Source organism: Bombina bombina, chromosome 7 (genome assembly GCF_027579735.1).
Source record: "Bombina bombina isolate aBomBom1 chromosome 7, aBomBom1.pri, whole genome shotgun sequence".
Classification (NCBI taxonomy): Eukaryota; Metazoa; Chordata; class Amphibia; order Anura; family Bombinatoridae; genus Bombina; species Bombina bombina.
This window is the reverse complement of record NC_069505.1, coordinates 523,916,320-523,935,675: the sequence shown is the minus strand read 5'-3', so window position 1 is coordinate 523,935,675 and position 19,356 is coordinate 523,916,320. Positions and strand designations below refer to the sequence as shown.

Sequence of the window (19,356 nt, the reverse complement as noted above, 5' to 3'; positions counted from 1 at the left end):
GCAATTGTAAACAACTTTCCAATTTAATTCCATTAACAAAATGTGCACAGTCTTTTTATATTTAGACTTTTTGAGTTACCAACTCCTACTGAGCATGTGCAAGAATTCACAGCATATACGTATATGCATTTGTGATTGGCTGATGGCTGTCACATGATACAGGGGGAGTGGAAATATACATAACTTTGCAATTTATTTAAAAAAAAATCTACTATGTATGGGAAGTCAGTCAGAAATGCCTGGTCCTTTGGGGGTATTTTACCCCTGGATCTCCATATATCTATATAAAAATGCCACTGTCTGGCTTCTAAATATTCCTTCTGGCTTTTACATTTTAAACAGATTTGTTGACCCCTGTGCTAAAGTGTAACCAGGATTCATATTCTATCCCATCTTTAAACATTTAAAGGGAGACTGAACCCCCATTTTTTTTCTTTCCCGATTCAGATAGAGCATGCAATTTTAATCAACTTTCTAATTTACTCCTATTATCAATTTTTCTTCATTCCCTTGCTATCTTTATTTGAAAGTGATGAATGTAAATCTTAGCAGCCAGCCCATTTTTAGGTTCAGCACCATGGATAGCGCTTGCTTATTGGAGGCTGACATTTACCCACCAATAAGCAAGCATAACCCAGGTTCTCAACCAAAAATGGTTGCTATGCATCACATTCCTGCTTTTTTAATAAAGATAGCAAGAGAATGAAGAAAAGTTGATAAGAGGACTAAATAGTTGCTTAAAATGGTGTGCTCTATCTGAATCATTAAAGGAAAAAAAATAGCGTTTAGTGTCTCTTTTTTAAGGGTCACACATGGTTTGGTTTTGTTAGTTTTGTTTCTTTTTTTTAGTATGTATGTATTATCACCCCTTGGGACGCCGGGGGGGTGTTCTTGTTTATATTTATCTTACACTTTTTTGTGTATCTATTCTCTATCATATGTTGAATGGTTTTGTATGCATGTTGAATTGTTTTTGTTCCGGCCAGTGGATCTGTTTGGTGGTTGGGGTTTGTGTGAATGTGGATTGACTGACCCTTGGGATCTTCCAGTACCAGCGTTTGAGCTGTCTTACCCATTGTGGCAGTAAGAATATGTTTAAAGTGACATAAAATTTAAACCGTATTCATCTAAGACTCGTTAGCTGGGATTTATTTATATTGTATTTATTTGAGTAAATTGACCCTACTCTATCCCGTGCATGAGCCTATAGACATAGAAATCTCAAGATAGTGCTGTCACTTGTTTCATTTTTTGTATGTATGTGTAGCCCTCAGTTTACGCCGGGGTTATGTTCCAGAAGGAATGGTTGTAAATTGAAACCCAGTTTATAATGTAAGTCAATGGGAAGTGAGGAAGATAGGTTCCAGGCCCCTCTCAAAATTGTCATAAGCAACACCTAATACATTATTTTTAAATGCTAAACAGCATTATAAACCTAATAAAATAATCACACAACACAGACATCACTTGCATTTTTCTGCAAACAGTTCTTTCTATGCATTCCAATCTGGTTTATAGACAGGAAGATCTTGTATATACATATACACACAATTTATTTATTTTTGTCCCGGGGAGGGTACCACTTAACTGTCAGAGGAATGCAGATCTTTGCTTGTCAAAAGATCAAAGACCTAATTAATGAGAAATGGACAATGTCGCCTTTAAATATTTTATAATCTGAGGGCAAGCTCTGCCATAACGGGTTACTTATTAACACTGCCCTCATTCTGTTTTGTATCCCATTAAACTAGGACATTATACACCTTAAAATGTGTATTCTGCCAAGTAACAACTTTGCAAAAAACTTTATTTGGCCACTTTTATCAATTTAATCTTAAAATAGTTTTCCATTTCCTGTTGCACTATTCCAAACAGTCATTGGTTGCCTACTGTAGTGACCTATTTATAACTGTCCCTCATTGGCCTCTGCAGAACAGAAAAACCTAGGTTACAACATGGAGACAGCCCATTATTTTCTGGAAACTAAAACTCTAATATTTAAACAAGTGTCTGACTAATCTTTGCTGCTTTGAGTACATAATTCTATTTAGCAATTGCATTTTATTTTTAGGCAAATTCACCACATCATCCCTCCCTTATTTATGCTTTTACATATTGTTTGTTTATGCTTTTTTATTTGGATAATGCTTTACCTTGTATTTTCTTCACAAATAGTCTACCCCACCCACACTATTGTAACTAATTCTAAGGGGCTTAATCCTTTTAGTTTCACATTAGTTACACACATTATGCAGGTATCTCCTGCACGCTCACAGCTCTAATAGTTCAGTAACCCCTTCAGTGCCAAGCCATTTGACATGTATGGGCTGGGCTGTGTGAAGTCTATACACAAAGTATACCTCGTTTATCAGTAGAACAAGCATTTTTAAAAATAATTTGCATGTCATATAAAGATGTTTCTATATATACTGTATTATGATCTTTCTTCAAACCATTAATTCTAGTTATTTTCTATGACATACATGGAAAATAGCTCTGGAGTTGTTTTTCGTTTATGGTCTCACAAAAGGGATACTGAATAAAAAAAATTTTTATTCATGATTCAGATAGAGCAGGCAGTTTTTATGCAACTTCTAATTTACTCCTATTAAATTTTCTTTGTTCCTTTGGTATCTTTATTTGAAAAAGCAAGAATGTAAGCTTAGGAACCGGCCCATTTTTTTTATTTTATTTTTTTTTATTTTTTTTTGGTTCAGCACCTGGGTAACGCTTGCTAATTTGTGGCTACATTTAGTGTTGGCCCATTTTGGTTCAGCACCTGGGTGACTCCTAAGCTTTACATTCCTGCTTTTTCAACTAAAGATAGCAAGATGATAATAGGAGTAAAATAAAAAGTTGATTAAAATTGCATGATTTATCTGAATTATGAATTATTTTTTTTATCCCTTTAAGTATCTGACTTCACAAAGCACCAACATTTTTGAATTCATACCCCCATTATTATAAAAAAAAATTTTTCTTTAAAAATAATTTCAGAAAATTACATTTTTATCACTTCTGCCATTGTGAAATATGGAAAACCTAATTGATGCAAATTATTTTAGCCAATATTTGATTCCAGGTTGCTGACACACCCCATTTTGAGAATGTTTGTTTATGTTTGGTCTTAGAATTTTTAAAAATATCTAGTTTTACCGTCTCTTCTGCATAATGGGAACTACAACCACTTGCTATCATTGCACTGGTTATTTAATACCCATTGCTGACCGCACCTTCTTGCACATAATCCCTACACAATGCCCCTTTTTTATTTAGCACCCAAACTTTTATATATTTAGTTTTTTTGGTATTGTAAACAGATCTAATGAACTGTTAAGTGTAATGCATTAATATGATTTTATTTTATTTGTAGCTGAGGAATCATCAAATGAGATTGCACCAAGCAAACGCATGGTTCAGGGGCAGTCCCTACAAGGTATATTATGCCCCTTTTTGTTTGCTACATGCTCAGACGTACACATTCTGCGATCCTGTTCTCCAGGGTCAATAATATGTTCTACTGTATTTTAGCATTGGCATGTTCCTTTAAAGGGACAGTCTAGTCAATTTGCTTTGTTCTTTTTTGATTTCTTTGTTGAAAGCTAAACCTAAGTAGAATCGTATGCTAATTTCTAAACCCTTTATGGCCGCCTCTTCTTCTCTTGACAGTTTTTCACAGCTAGACAGCACTAGTTCATGTGTCATATAGATAACATTGTGCTCACTGCTGTGGAGTTATTTGAGTTCGCACTGGCTAAAATGAATGTCTGTCAAAAGAGCTGAGATAAGGAGGCAGTCTGCAGATATTTAAATACAAGTTAATCTAAAAAAAGTGTATTAATATACCGTAACAGACTTGGTTATGCTAAATTGGTGAATGGGTACTAAAGGGATTATCTATCTTTTGAAACAAACATTTTCAAGTTAACTGTCCCTTTAAATTACAGTAACTTTGTCAGGAAGCCAACAATACAGCTGCTTTGCATGAAAGGAATCCAGTTAATATTAATATAAAAATGCTTCTTTGAATTAATGGCATAATTTCAATGACTTCCTCTTGCAGCATATTTTTTTGTCCCACCACTGACCTTTTTTGATACTTTTATTTTCATCAAACAGCTCTTTATCTAAGCCATCTTCCCCTCTTTAGTCTGTTGGTGTTGAATTAATTATGGGCATCGAGCCATGTCAAAGAATAGATTGAAGAGCAAAGGGTGTAGAATTTTGGAATAAGGAAGTATTGTCATTCTATGTTAAACTATGAGTGAGCACCCCCTGCTGGCCAGTTAGTCAGATTGCAAGTTCTGGTAGGCCTTTCAAACTAAACAAAGTGCACTTTTATGCCATGAAATACTGTAATTCCATTATCTGTTCTTTGTACACAAAACTTTATAAAACCTTTTTTATTTTATTTTTTATTCGTTTTGAATTCTCCGGGACAGCTTGTAAAGGTAATTGCAGTGCGGATGAGTTTGTGTGCAATAATGGCTGCTGCATCAGTAATGCACTAAAGTGTGACGGATCTGATCAGTGCGGAGATGGGTCTGATGAAGCGTCTTGCGATGGTAAGAATTTGTTTTCCGAAACGGTAGCCTTTTAGCCTTCACTGCTCGACTCCTCTAACCGTTGTGCTAAAGCTGTTTTAGATCTTTTTACTTATTTGTGTGCTAGCTACACAAACTATATGCTGTTTCTTTGTAATTTCTGCCACCCAGAATGCAGTATTTTTTATTATTATTTATTTTTTTGCGTTCTTGTAATGCTTGCAAACCGCATAATTTGTCCTTCCAAAATAATAAACATTAAAACAGCATATCTGTTTTCCATGCAAAATTTGTAATTGTAATTTTAAAAATTCAAAGGGACAGTGTAAAGAAAAATTGGTTTCCCTTTTCTGTATTTCCAAGCAGCAGAGCATAAAGTACATACATTGCTCCTTTAGGTTTATTTTTGTATATTAAATAGCCGGAAACCAGCCTTTATTATATTGCATTATATGCACACACATCTTAAATCTGTCGGTATTCACGAAGCCCAATACTTGGAGAGAACAAATAAAACATAAAATGTTACTCCGACCTCCCACTGAGAGCGTTTATTTCTTCTGCTTGCTATCATTACATAGCTTTTTTTATAGCCAGTACTTAAAGGGGCAGTAAACGCATTGATATTTGAATATAAAATGTTTTTACATAATGAAACCATTTTGCTAAATATTTTCATTATTTTTCCAACTTTTCATGTAATTTAGCACTGAAAATTGGGCAATGTCTAATACTCAGAACTTGAAATTGCACCCTGCTGACTTTTCAAGGCTAACTCTGCTACAGATCTGTTATAATTGGCTTTAACTAATAACTGCAAAGAAATTCATTTTATACTAACTTTATGACCGTGGCTACCCTGGTAGTCCACTGACTAAAGCCCAGATTGGCTCTTCCAAATAAAGCAAATGACACCCCTCATTCTAATACTGCTTTGGAATTTGCTTAACTCCTGCAGACCACTGCACTGTTACAACCTCCCTCTCCTCCACGCTATCAAAAAACACAAGCCCCATTGAAAGACTAGTGACGTACAGGGGTTAAATGTTCTAAATGGAAACAGCAGATTTTTTTTTTCTTTTTGTTATAAATGTTACATTCCTGCTCATCCCCCACCCCCCTTCACTGTTTATAACCTCTTAAATTTGCCTGTTTCGAAGCCCCTGCAGACTACTCCTTATCTCAGTGTTTTTTAAATCTTGCAATACAGCCAGACAGTGCTAGTTTACTTGTGCCATAAAGATAACATTGTGCTCACTTGTGTGGAGACTGATAATGGTTATGCAGGAACCAGCACTAATTGGCTAAAATACAAGATTGTAAAAAGCACTGATGGTCAAAAAAAAGCACTGAGATAAGGGGCAGTTTGCAAAGGCTTGGAAACAAGATAATCAGAGGTAAAAAGTGTATTAATATAACTCTTAGTTATGCAAAACTAGGGATAGAGTAATAAAGGGATTAGCAATCTTATTAAAAAATAATTTAGAAGTAGACTGTCCCTTTTAAGTATTGGCATTTGCAGTGTAGGTGGAGATACTGCAGACAAAATTAGCTATTTCAAATGCCAAAATAAAGGTAAAAATCAATTTTGTTATAATTTTACACTCGAGCAGGTAAAATGGATAATTGAGAACAAATTAAAGGGGAGAACATTTTACAGTGCACTGTCCCTTTTTAAAAAAAAAAAAAAAATTGTCCCCCCCCCCCCAACTCCCAATCATATGAAAAAAATATAAAAAAAACTATAAGATGCTTTCTCAAGCTATGTATTTTATTATTTATTGTCCCCTTGATTGCTGGAAAAATGTTTTGTAACCCTTTGGCTGCCAGAGAGGCTTGCAAATTACTAACAATTGTGAAGCAGGAAGCGGTAACGGACATTTCTCTTTGTAGAAGCTTGCACCGGCCATGGTGTGACCGGTAACTGCAGAGCCTCCTTCAAACGCTGGTATTTTGATGAAACATCTAAAACCTGCAAACAGTTTGTGTACGGTGGATGCGATGGCACAAAAAATAATCACAAAAGTGAGAATGAGTGCTTAGGAAGATGCCTTGGTGAGTAAAAGCCGACAGCCCCTAAAAGTAACACTGTGGTCTCTGACACCAGGTGTTTTTTTTTTTTGTTCGTTTTTTGCTGCCCTAAGAACTGAGAAATCTGCCCCACGACTCCCCATATTTGCCTCCATACATGCTTCTCAATCATGCGGATCAGTTAATTAATTACTCATTCCAGCCACACACAGAGAAAACCATTCAAAAGTGATTATCCCCCTCTCTGAGTCAAGTTTAGACCAATTCTAAACCATTTATATCTCCACTAGTCTTAAAGCCTGTGTACACGGGCCAAAATGTGTCTAACTCCCTCTCCCTCATTTACCCACGTCTCCCTCCAAGAACCTTTCCCTACCCTCTCGGACCCCTCTCCTTCCCCCTCCCTGCCGCTCTGAACATTTTTTTTCTTCTTTTCTTTCTGTAGTGTAGTGGTCCCACGCTCTCCCACCCACCCTCCCATGCCACCAACGATCGGTGCCACCGCTGCCCGATGCAGAGAGGGAAATAGTGTGCCCCCCTCTGCTTTGGTACCTCTGCAGAGTGGGGCATGCAGAAATAGTGTGATTTCATTACTTTTAGCGAGATTGCGGCAGAGAGAGGGTCAGGATAGCAGTCTTTTCTTCTGTTAAGTGTGATCAGTCCACGGGTCATCATTACTTCTGGGATATTACTCCTCCCCAACAGGAAGTGCAAGAGGATTCACCCAGCAGAGCTGCATATAGCTCCTCCCCTCTACGTCACTCCCAGTCATTCTCTTGCACCCAACGACTAGATAGGATGTGTGAGAGGACTATGGTGATTATACTTAGTTGTATATCTTCAATCAAAAGTTTGTTATTTTAAAATAGCACCGGAGTGTGTTATTATCTCTCTGGCAGAGTTTGAAGAAGAATCTACCAGAGTTTTTGTTATGATTTTAGCCGGAGTAGTTAAGATCATATTGCTGTTTCTCGGCCATCTGAGGAGAGGTAAACTTCAGATCAGGGGACAGCGGGCAGATGAATCTGCATAGAGGTATGTAGCAGTTTTTATTTTCTGACAATGGAATTGATGAGAAAATCCTGCCATACCGATATAATGTCATGTATGTATACTTTACACTTCAGTATTCTGGGGAATGGTACTTCACTAGAATTACACTGTAAGAAATACATAAAGCTGTTTAATAACTAGAGATTATGTTTAACGTTTTTGCTGGAATGTAAAATCGTTTTCATTTACTGAGGTACTGAGTGAATAAATGTTTGGGCACTATTTTTCCACTTGGCAGTTGCTTAATCTGTTTTTCTGACAGTTTCTGTTCTCCCTCACTGCTGTGTGTGAGGGGGAGGGGCCGTTTTTTTGGCGCTTTTACTGCATCAAATATTTCAGTCAGCAACTCATTGTATTCCCTGCATGATCCGGTTCATCTCTACAGAGCTCAGGGGTCTTCAAAACTTATTTTGAGGGAGGTAATTTCTCTCAGCAGAGCTGTGAGAATTATAGTTTGACTGAGATAAAAAACGTTTATTCTGTAATTTGTTTCCTGCTTTCAGAATTTGTTATCTTTGCTAATGGGATTAAACCTTTGCTAAAGTTGTGTTGTTTACAAGGATTGAGGCTATAACAGTTTCAATTTATTAATTTTCAACTGTCATAGATCTTCTGTGCTTCTTAAAGGCACAGTACGTTTTAATATTATTCTAATTGAATTGTATTTCCAAGTTGCAAGTTTATTTGCTAGTGTGTTAAACATGTCTGATTCAGAGGATGATACCTGTGTCATTTGTTGCAATGCCAAAGTGGAGCCCAATAGAAATTTATGTACTAACTGTATTGATGCTACTTTAAATAAAAGTCAATCTGTACAAATTGAACAAATTTCACCAAACAACGAGGGGAGAGTTATGCCGACTAACTCGCCTCACGTGTCAGTACCTACATCTCCCGCTCAGAGGGAGGTGCGTGATATTGTAGCGCCGAGTACATCTGGGCGGCCATTACAAATCACATTACAGGATATGGCTACTGTTATGACTGAGGTTTTGGCTAAATTACCAGAACTAAGAGGTAAGCGTGATCACTCTGGGGTGAGAACAGAGTGCGCTGATAATATTAGGGCCATGTCAGACACTGCGTCACAGGTGGCAGAACATGAGGACGGAGAACTTCATTCTGTGGGTGACGGTTCTGATCCAAACAGACTGGATTCAGATATTTCAAATTTTAAATTTAAACTGGAAAACCTCCGTGTATTACTAGGGGAGGTGTTAGCGGCTCTGAATGATTGTAACACAGTTGCAATACCAGAGAAAATGTGTAGGTTGGATAAATATTTTGCGGTACCGACGAGTACTGAGGTTTTTCCTATACCTAAGAGACTTACTGAAATTGTTACTAAGGAGTGGGATAGACCCGGTGTGCCGTTCTCACCCCCTCCGATATTTAGAAAAATGTTTCCAATAGACGCCACCACAAGGGACTTATGGCAAACGGTCCCTAAGGTGGAGGGAGCAGTTTCTACCTTAGCTAAGCGTACCACTATCCCGGTGGAGGATAGCTGTGCTTTTTCAGATCCAATGGATAAAAAGTTAGAGGGTTACCTTAAGAAAATGTTTGTTCAACAAGGTTTTATATTGCAACCCCTTGCATGCATTGCGCCGATCACGGCTGCAGCGGCATTCTGGATTGAGTCTCTGGAAGAGAACATTGGTTCAGCTACTCTGGACGACATTACGGACAGGCTTAGAGTCCTTAAACTAGCTAATTCATTCATTTCGGAGGCCGTAGTACATCTTACTAAACTTACGGCGAAGAATTCAGGATTCGCCATTCAGGCACGCAGGGCGCTGTGGCTAAAATCCTGGTCAGCTGATGTTACTTCTAAGTCTAAATTGCTTAATATACCTTTCAAAGGGCAGACCTTATTCGGGCCCGGGTTGAAAGAGATTATCGCTGACATTACAGGAGGTAAAGGCCATGCCCTGCCTCAGGACAAAGCCAAGACTAGACAGTCTAATTTTCGTTCCTTTCGTAATTTCAAAGCTGGAGCAGCATCAACTTCCTCTGCACCAAAACAGGAAGGAGCTGTTGCTCGCTACAGACAAGGCTGGAAACCTAACCAGTCCTGGAACAAGGGCAAGCAGACTAGGAAACCTGCTGCTGCCCCTAAGACAGCATTAATTGAGGGCCCCCGATCCGGGATCGGATCTAGTGGGGGGCAGACTTTCTCTCTTCGCCCAGGCTTGGGCAAGAGATGTTCAGGATCCCTGGGCGCTAGAGATAATATCTCAGGGATACCTTCTGGACTTCAAATACTCTCCTCCAAGAGAGAGATTTCATCTGTCAAGATTGTCAACAATCCAGACAAAGAAAGAGGCGTTTCTACGCTGCGTACAAGAGCTCTTGTTAATGGGAGTAATCCATCCAGTTCCACGATCGGAACAGGGACAGGGGTTTTACTCAAATCTGTTTGTGGTTCCCAAAAAAGAGGGAACTTTCAGACCAATCCTGGACTTAAAGATCCTAAACAAATTCCTAAGAGTTCCATAGTTCAAGATGGAGACTATTCGGACAATTTTACCTATGATCCAAGAGGGTCAGTACATGACCACTGTAGATTTAAAAGATACTTACCTTCACATACCGATTCACAAAGATCATTATCGGTACCTAAGGTTTGCCTTCCTAGACAGGCATTACCAGTTTGTGGCTCTTCCATTCGGATTGGCTACAGCTCCAAGAATCTTCACAAAGGTTCTGGGTGCTCTTCTGGCGGTACTAAGACCGCGGGGAATCTCGGTAGCTCCATACCTAGACGACATTCTGATACAAGCTTCAAGCTTTCAAACTGCCAAGTCTCATACAGAGTTAGTGCTGGCATTTCTAAGTTCACATGGATGGAAGGTGAACGAAAAGAAAAGTTCACTCGTTCCACTCACAAGAGTTCCCTTCCTGGGGACTCTTATAGATTCTGTAGAAATGAAGATTTACCTGACAGAGGACAGGCTAACAAGACTTCAAAGTGCTTGCCGCACCCTTCATTCCATTCAACACCCGTCAGTGGCTCAATGCATGGAGGGAATCGGCTTAATGGTAGCGGCAATGGACATAGTACCCTTTGCACGCTTACACCTCAGACCACTGCAACTGTGCATGCTAAGTCAGTGGAATGGGGATTACTCAGACTTATCCCCTTCTCTGAATCTGGATCAAGAGACCAGAAATTCTCTTCTATGGTGGCTTTCTCGGCCACATCTGTCCAGGGGGATGCCATTCAGCAGACCAGACTGGACAATTGTAACAACAGACGCCAGCCTTCTAGGTTGGGGTGCCGTCTGGAATTCTCTGAAGGCTCAGGGACAATGGAGTCAGGAGGAGAGTCTCCTGCCAATAAACATTCTGGAATTGAGAGCAGTTCTCAATGCCCTCCTGGCTTGGCCCCAGTTGACAACTCGGGGGTTCATCAGGTTTCAGTCGGACAACATCACGACTGTAGCTTACATCAACCATCAGGGAGGGACAAGAAGCTCCCTAGCTATGATGGAAGTATCAAAGATAATTCTCTGGGCAGTCTCTCACTCTTGCCACCTGTCAGCAATCCACATCCCGGGAGTGGAGAACTGGGAGGCGGATTTCTTAAGTCGTCAGACTTTTCATCCGGGGGAGTGGGAACTTCATCCGGAGGTCTTTGCCCAAATACTTCGACGTTGGGGCAAACCAGAGATAGATCTCATGGCGTCTCGACAGAACGCCAAGCTTCCTCGTTACGGGTCCAGATCCAGGGATCCAGGAGCAGTCCTGATAGATGCTCTGACAGCACCTTGGGACTTCAGGATGGCTTACGTGTTTCCACCCTTCCCGTTGCTTCCGCGATTGATTGCCAGAATCAAACAAGAGAGAGCATCAGTGATTCTAATAGCACCTGCGTGGCCACGCAGGACTTGGTATGCAGACCTGGTGGACATGTCATCCTGTCCACCTTGGTCTCTACCTCTGAAACAGGACCTTCTGATACAGGGTCCCTTCAAACATCAAAATCTAACTTCTCTGAAGCTGACTGCTTGGAAATTGAACGCTTGATTTCTCTTGTTAAGTGTATCCAGTCCACGGATCATCCATTACTTATGGGATATTAACTCCTCCCCAACAGGAAGTGCAAGAGGATTCACCCAGCAGAGCTGCTATATAGCTCCTCCCCTAACTGCCATTACCAGTCATTCTCTTGCACCCAACGAATAGATAGGATGTGTGAGAGGACTGTGGTGATTATACTTAGTTTCATACCTTCAATCAAAAGTTTGTTATTTTATAATAGCACCGGAGTGTGTTATTCCTTCTCTGGTAGAATTTGAAGAAGAATCTACCTGAGTTTTTCTATGATTTTAGCCGGAGTAGTTAAGATCATATTGCTGTTTCTCGGCCATCTGAGGAGAGGTAAACTTCAGATCAGGGGACAGCGGGCAGATTAATCTGCAAAGAGGTATGTAGCAGCTTATTATTTTCTGACAATGGAATTGATGAGAAAATTCTGCCATACCGATATAATGTAAACTCAGCCTTAAATGCAGTAGCAGCAACTGGTATCAGGCTGTCATGTATGTATATTTTACACTTCAGTATTCTGGGGAATGGCACTTCACTGGAATTATACTGTATGCATAAAACTTTAGCCTAATTTGCAGGGACTAGCAACAGGCTTTTTAATAAAACTCAATTTATTAATGTTAAACGTTTTTTGCTGGCATGTAAAATCGTTTAATTTTCTGAGGTACTGGGTGAAAAAATGTTTTGGGCACTATTTTTTTCCACTTGGCAGTCGTTTTATTTAATTTATGACAGTTTACTGATCTCTCTCACTGTTATGTGTGAGGGGGAGAGGTGCTTTTGCTACGCATCAGAAGTTTATTGTCTTCCCTGCATGATCCGGTTCAGAACTCAGGGGTCTTCAAAACTTGTTTTGAGTGAGGTAATCACTCACAGCAGAGCTGTGAGATTGTAGTTGACTGTGATAAAAAAACGTTTATTTCTGTATTTTTTTTTTAATTTTTTTCTGCTATGAGGGTTAGTTATCCTTTGCTAATGGGAGCAATCCTTTGCTAAAATTGTGTTTTTTACAAAGATTTGATGCTATAACTTTTCAGTTTATTAATTTTCAACTGTCATAACTTTTTCTGTGCTTCTTATAGGCACAGTACGTTTTCATATTATAGTAAATTACTTGAAAAGTATTTCCAAGTTGCTAGTTTATTTGCTAGTGTGTTAAACATGTCTGATTCAGAGGAAGATATCTGTGCTATATGTGCTAAAGCCAAAGTGGAGCCCAATAGAAATTTATGTACTAACTGTATTGATGCTACTTTAAATAAAAGTCAATCTGTACAAATTGAACATATTTCACCAAACAACGAGGGGAGAGTTATGCCGACTAACTCGCCTCACGTGTCAGTACCTGCATCTCCCGCTCGGGAGGTGCGTGATATTGTAGCGCCGAGTACATCTGGGCGGCCATTACAAATCACATTACAGGATATGGCTACTGTTATGACTGAAGTTTTGGCTAAATTACCAGAACTAAGAGGTAAGCGTGATCACTCTGGGTGAGAACAGAGTGCGCTGATAATATTAGGGCCATGTCAGACACTGCGTCACAATTTGCAGAACATGAGGACGGAGAGCTTCATTCTGCGGGTGACGGTTCTGATCCAAACAAACTGGATTCAGATATTTCAAATTTTAAATTTAAGCTGGAAAACCTCCGTGTATTACTAGGGGAGGTGTTAGCGGCTCTGAATGATTGTAACACAGTTGCAATACCAGAGAAAATGTGTAGGTTGGATAAATATTTTGCGGTACCGGCGAGTACTGACGTTTTTCCTATACCTAAGAGACTTACTGAAATTGTTACTAAGGAGTGGGATAGACCCGGTGTGCCGTTCTCACCCCCTCCGATATTTAGAAAGATGTTTCCAATAGACGCCACCACACGGGACTTATGGCAAACGGTCCCTAAGGTGGAGGGAGCAGTTTCTACTTTAGCTAAGCGTACCACTATCCCGGTGGAGGATAGCTGTGCCTTTTCAGATCCAATGGATAAAAAGTTAGAGGGTTACCTTAAGAAAATGTTTGTTCAACAAGGTTTTATATTGCAACCTCTTGCATGCATTGCGCCTGTCACGGCTGCAGCAGCATTTTGGTTTGAGTCTCTGGAAGAGACACTTGAATCAGCTCCATTAGATGAGATTACACACAAGCTTAAAGCCCTTAAGTTAGCTAACTCATTTATTTCAGATGCCGTAGTACATTTAACTAAACTTACGGCTAAGAATTCCGGATTCGCCATTCAGGCACGCAGAGCACTGTGGCTAAAATCCTGGTCAGCTGACGTTACTTCTAAATCTAAATTGCTTAATATACCTTTCAAAGGGCAGACCTTATTCGGGCCCGGGTTGAAAGAAATTATCGCTGACATTACAGGAGGTAAAGGCCATGCCCTGCCTCAAGACAGAGCCAAACCTAAGGCTAGACAGTCTAAATTTCGTTCCTTTCGTAATTTCAAAGCAGGAGCAGCATCAACTTCCTCTGCACCAAAACAGGAAGGAGCTGTTGCTCGCTACAGACAAGGCTGGAGACCTAACCAGTCCTGGAACAAGGGCAAGCAGGCCAGGAAACCTGCTGCTGCCCCTAAGACAGCATGTATCGAGGGCCCCCGATCCGGGAACGGATCTAGTGGGGGGCAGACTTTCTCTCTTCGCCCAGGCTTGGGCAAGAGATGTCCAGGATCCCTGGGCGTTAGAGATCATATCTCAGGGATACCTTCTAGACTTCAAATTCTCTCCCCCAAGAGGGAGATTTCATCTGTCAAGGTTGTCAACAAACCAAATAAAGAAAGAGGCGTTTCTACGCTGCATACAAGATCTTTTATTAATGGGAGTGATCCATCCGGTTCCGCAGTCGGAACAAGGACAAGGGTTTTACTCAAATCTGTTTGTGGTTCCCAAAAAAGAGGGAACTTTCAGGCCAATCTTGGATTTAAAGATCCTAAACAAATTCCTAAGAGTTCCATCGTTCAAAATGGAAACTATTCGGACAATTTTACCCATGACCACAGTGGATTTAAAGGATGCTTACCTTCACATACCGATTCACAAAGATCATTACCGGTATCTAAGGTTTGCCTTTCTAGACAGGCATTACCAGTTTGTAGCTCTTCCATTCACAAAGGTTCTGGGTGCTCTTCTGGTGGTACTAAGACCGCGAGGAATTGCGGTAGCTCCGTACCTAGACGACATTCTGATACAAGCTTCAAGCTTTCAAACTGCCAAGTCTCATACAGAGTTAGTACTGGCATTTCTAAGGTCGCATGGATGGAAGGTGAACGAAAAGAAGAGTTCTCTCTTTCCACTCACAAGAGTTCCCTTCTTGGGGACTCTTATAGATTCTGTAGAAATGAAGATTTACCTGACAGAAGACAGGTTAACAAAGCTTCAAAATGCATGCCGTGTCCTTCATTCCATTCAACACCCGTCAGTAGCTCAATGCATGGAGGTGATCGGCTTAATGGTAGCAGCAATGGACATAGTACCCTTTGCACGCCTACATCTCAGACCGCTGCAATTGTGCATGCTAAGTCAGTGGAATGGGGATTACTCAGACTTGTCCCCTACTCTGAATCTGGATCAAGAGACCAGAAATTCTCTTCTATGGTGGCTTTCTCGCCACATCTGTCCAGGGTGATGCCATTCAGCAGGCCGGACTGGACAATTGTAACAGACGCCAGCCTACTAGGTTGGGGCGCTGTCTGGAATTCTCTGAAGGCTCAGGGACAATGGAATCAGGAGGAGAGTCTCCTACCAATAAACATTCTGGAATTGAGAGCAGTTCTCAATGCCCTTCTGGCTTGGCCCCAGTTAACAACTCGGGGGTTCATCAGGTTTGTCGGACAACATCACGACTGTAGCTTACATCAACCATCAGGGAGGGACAAGAAGCTCCCTAGCAATGATGGAAGTATCAAAGATAATTCGCTGGGCAGAGTCTCACTCTTGCCACCTGTCAGCAATCCACATCCCGGGAGTGGAGAACTGGGAGGCGGATTTCTTAAGTCGTCAGACTTTTCATCCGGGGGAGTGGGAACTTCATCCGGAGGTCTTTGCCCAAATACTTCGACGTTGGGGCAAACCAGAGATAGATCTCATGGCATCTCGACAGAACGCCAAGCTTCCTCGTTACGGGTCCAGATCCAGGGATCCGGGAGCGGTTCTGATAGATGCTTTGACAGCACCTTGGACCTTCGGGATGGCTTATGTGTTTCCACCCTTCCCGATGCTTCCTCGATTGATTGCCAGAATCAAACAGGAGAGAGCATCAGTGATTCTAATAGCACCTGCATGGCCACGCAGGACTTGGTATGCAGATCTAGTGGACATGTCATCCTGTCCACCTTGGTCGCTACCTCTGAAACAGGACCTTCTGATCCAGGGTCCCTTCAAACATCAAAATCTAATTTCTCTGAAGCTGACTGCTTGGAAATTGAACGCTTGATTTTATCAAAACGTGGTTTTTCTGAGTCAGTTATTGATACCTTAATACAGGCTAGGAAGCCTGTTACCAGAAAGATTTACCATAAGATATGGCGCAAATACTTATATTGGTGCGAATCCAAGAGTTACTCATGGAGTAAGGTTAGGATTCCGAGGATATTGTCTTTTCTACAAGAAGGTTTAGAAAAGGGTTTATCCGCTAGTTCCTTAAAGGGACAGATTTCAGCTCTGTCCATTCTTTTACACAAACGTCTGTCAGAAGTTCCGGACGTTCAAGCTTTTTGTCAGGCTTTAGCTAGGATCAAGCCTGTGTTTAAAACTGTTGCTCCACCATGGAGTTTGAACTTAGTTCTTAATGTTTTACAGGGGGTTCCGTTTGAACCCCTTCATTCCATTGATATCAAGTTGTTATCTTGGAAAGTTCTGTTTTTAATGGCGATTTCCTCGGCTCGAAGAGTCTCTGAGTTATCTGCCTTACATTGTGATTCTCCTTATCTGATTTTTCATTCAGACAAGGTAGTTCTGCGTACTAAACCTGGGTTCCTACCTAAGGTGGTCACTAACAGGAATATCAATCAAGAGATTGTGGTTCCATCTTTGTGTCCTAATCCTTCTTCGAAAAAGGAACGTCTGCTACACAATCTAGATGTAGTCCGTGCCCTGAAATTTTATCTACAGGCAACTAAGGATTTTCGACAAACGTCTTCCCTGTTTGTCGTTTATTCTGGTCAGAGGAGAGGTCAAAAAGCTTCGGCTACCTCTCTCTCCTTTTGGCTTCGTAGCATAATACGGTTAGCCTATGAGACTGCTGGACAGCAGCCTCCTGAAAGAATTACAGCACATTCTACTAGAGCTGTGGCTTCCACTTGGGCCTTTAAGAATGAGGCTTCTGTTGAACAGATTTGCAAGGCTGCAACTTGGTCTTCTCTTCATACTTTTTCCAAATTTTACAAATTTGACACTTTTGCTTCTTCGGAGGCTGTTTTTGGGAGAAAGGTTCTTCAGGCAGTGGTTCCTTCCGTATAAAGAGCCTGCCTGTCCCTCCCGTCATCCGTGTACTTTAGCTTTGGTATTGGTATCCCATAAGTAATGGATGATCCGTGGACTGGATACACTTAACAAGAGAAAACATAATTTATGCTTACCTGATAAATTTATTTCTCTTGTAGTGTATCCAGTCCACGGCCCGCCCTGTCACTTTAAGGCAGGTAATTTTTCCATTAAACTACTGTCACCACTGCACCCTATGGTTTTCCTTTCTCTGCATGTTTTCGGTCGAATGACTGGTAATGGCAGTTAGGGGAGGAGCTATATAGCAGCTCTGCTGGGTGAATCCTCTTGCACTTCCTGTTGGGGAGGAGTTAATATCCCATAAGTAATGGATGATCCGTGGACTGGATACACTACAAGAGAAATAAATTTATCAGGTAAGCATAAATTATGTTTTTATCAAGACGTGGGTTTTCTGAGTCAGTTATTGATACCTTAATACAGGCTAGGAAACCTGTTACCAGAAAGATTTACCATAAGATATGGCGTAAATACCTATATTGGTGTGAATCCAAAGGTTACTCTTGGAGTAAGGTTAGGATTCCTAGGATATTGTCTTTTCTACAAGAAGGTTTAGAAAAGGGTTTATCTGCTAGTTCATTAAAGGGACAGATCTCAGCTCTGTCCATTCTGTTACACAAACGTCTGTCAGAAGTTCCTGACGTCCAGGCTTTTTGTCAGGCTTTGACCAGGATTAAGCCTGTGTTTAAAACTGTTGCTCCACCATGGAGTCTAAACCTTGTTCTTAATGTTTTTCAGGGCGTTCCGTTTGAACCCCTTCATTCCATTGATATAAAGTTGTTATCTTGGAAAGTTCTGTTTTTAATGGCTATTTCCTCGGCTCGAAGAGTCTCTGAATTATCAGCCTTACATTGTGATTCTCCTTATTTGATTTTTCATTCGGATAAGGTAGTCCTGCGTACTAAACCTGGGTTCTTACCTAAGGTAGTTACTAACAGGAATATCAATCAAGAGATTGTTGTTCCTTCTTTATGCCCAAATCCTTCTTCAAAGAAGGAACGTCTACTGCACAACCTGGATGTAGTCCGTGCTCTAAAATTTTACTTACAGGCAACTAAGGAATTTCGACAAACGTCTTCTCTGTTTGTCATTTACTCTGGGCAGAGGAGAGGTCAAAAAGCTTCCGCTACCTCTTTCTTTTTGGCTTCGTAGCATAATTCGTTTAGCTTATGAGACTGCTGGACAGCAGCCTCCTGAAAGAATTACAGCTCATTCTACTAGAGCTGTGGCTTCCACTTGGGCCTTCAAGAATGAGGCCTCTGTTGAACAGATTTGCAAGGCTGCAACTTGGTCTTCGCTTCATACTTTTTCCAAATTTTACAAATTTGACACTTTTGCTTCATCGGAGGCTATTTTTGGGAGAAAGGTTCTTCAGGCAGTGGTTCCTTCTGTATAAAGAGCCTGCCTATCCCTCCCGTCATCCGTGTACTTTTGCTTTGGTATTGGTATCCCAGAAGTAATGATGACCCGTGGACTGATCACACTTAACAGAAGAAAACATAATTTATGCTTACCTGATAAATTCCTTTCTTCTGTAGTGTGATCAGTCCACGGCCCGCCCTGTTTTTAAGGCAGGTAAATATTTTTTAATTTATACTCCAGTCACCACTTCACCCTTGGCTTTTCCTTTCTCGTTGGTCCTTGGTCGAATGACTGGGAGTGACGTAGAGGGGAGGAGCTATATGCAGCTCTGCTGGGTGAATCCTCTTGCACTTCCTGTTGGGGAGGAGTAATATCCCAGAAGTAATGATGACCCGTGGACTGATCACACTACAGAAGAAAGGAATTTATCAGGTAAGCATAAATTATGTTTTTAAGGGCTTAACGACCAGTGCAGTCTTTTCTGCGTATTGTTGCTGGTTAAGGTGTTAATGCCAGCATCATGGGAGAGACAAGGTACCATGAAAGAATGCGATTTGCTGTTCCTCCCCCAAGAAATACTTCTGCCCTAGGCAAGTGTGTGTGTGTTTTTTTTTTTTTTTTTTTCTCTTCAGTTGTAATGAAGACAGGATGTAACCTTTTTAATGTAGCTCTGAAATTGATACCCATCGCTCCATCCACCTACTTCAAAACAAATTTTTGTGTTTGTACTCTGGTTTTTTTTTTTTTTGGTTTTTTTTTTACTGTTTGCCAAAAAAAAGTGTGAGTGCCGTATGGCAAGAGCACTG

The 19,356-nt window shown here is 40.7% G+C and overlaps 1 protein-coding gene across 1 annotated transcript in view; it reads left to right on the top strand.

The window, feature by feature from the left end:
• LOC128666974 (kunitz-type protease inhibitor 2) overlaps positions 1 to 19,356 on the top strand; it is a 62,613-nt gene that overhangs the window by 27,456 nt on the left and 15,801 nt on the right. The window contains exons 3-5 of the mRNA XM_053721815.1: positions 3,374 to 3,436; positions 4,443 to 4,565; positions 6,438 to 6,599. Coding sequence (XP_053577790.1) covers positions 3,374 to 3,436; positions 4,443 to 4,565; positions 6,438 to 6,599 — 348 coding nt within the window. The remainder of the gene's footprint in view (positions 1 to 3,373; positions 3,437 to 4,442; positions 4,566 to 6,437; positions 6,600 to 19,356) is intronic.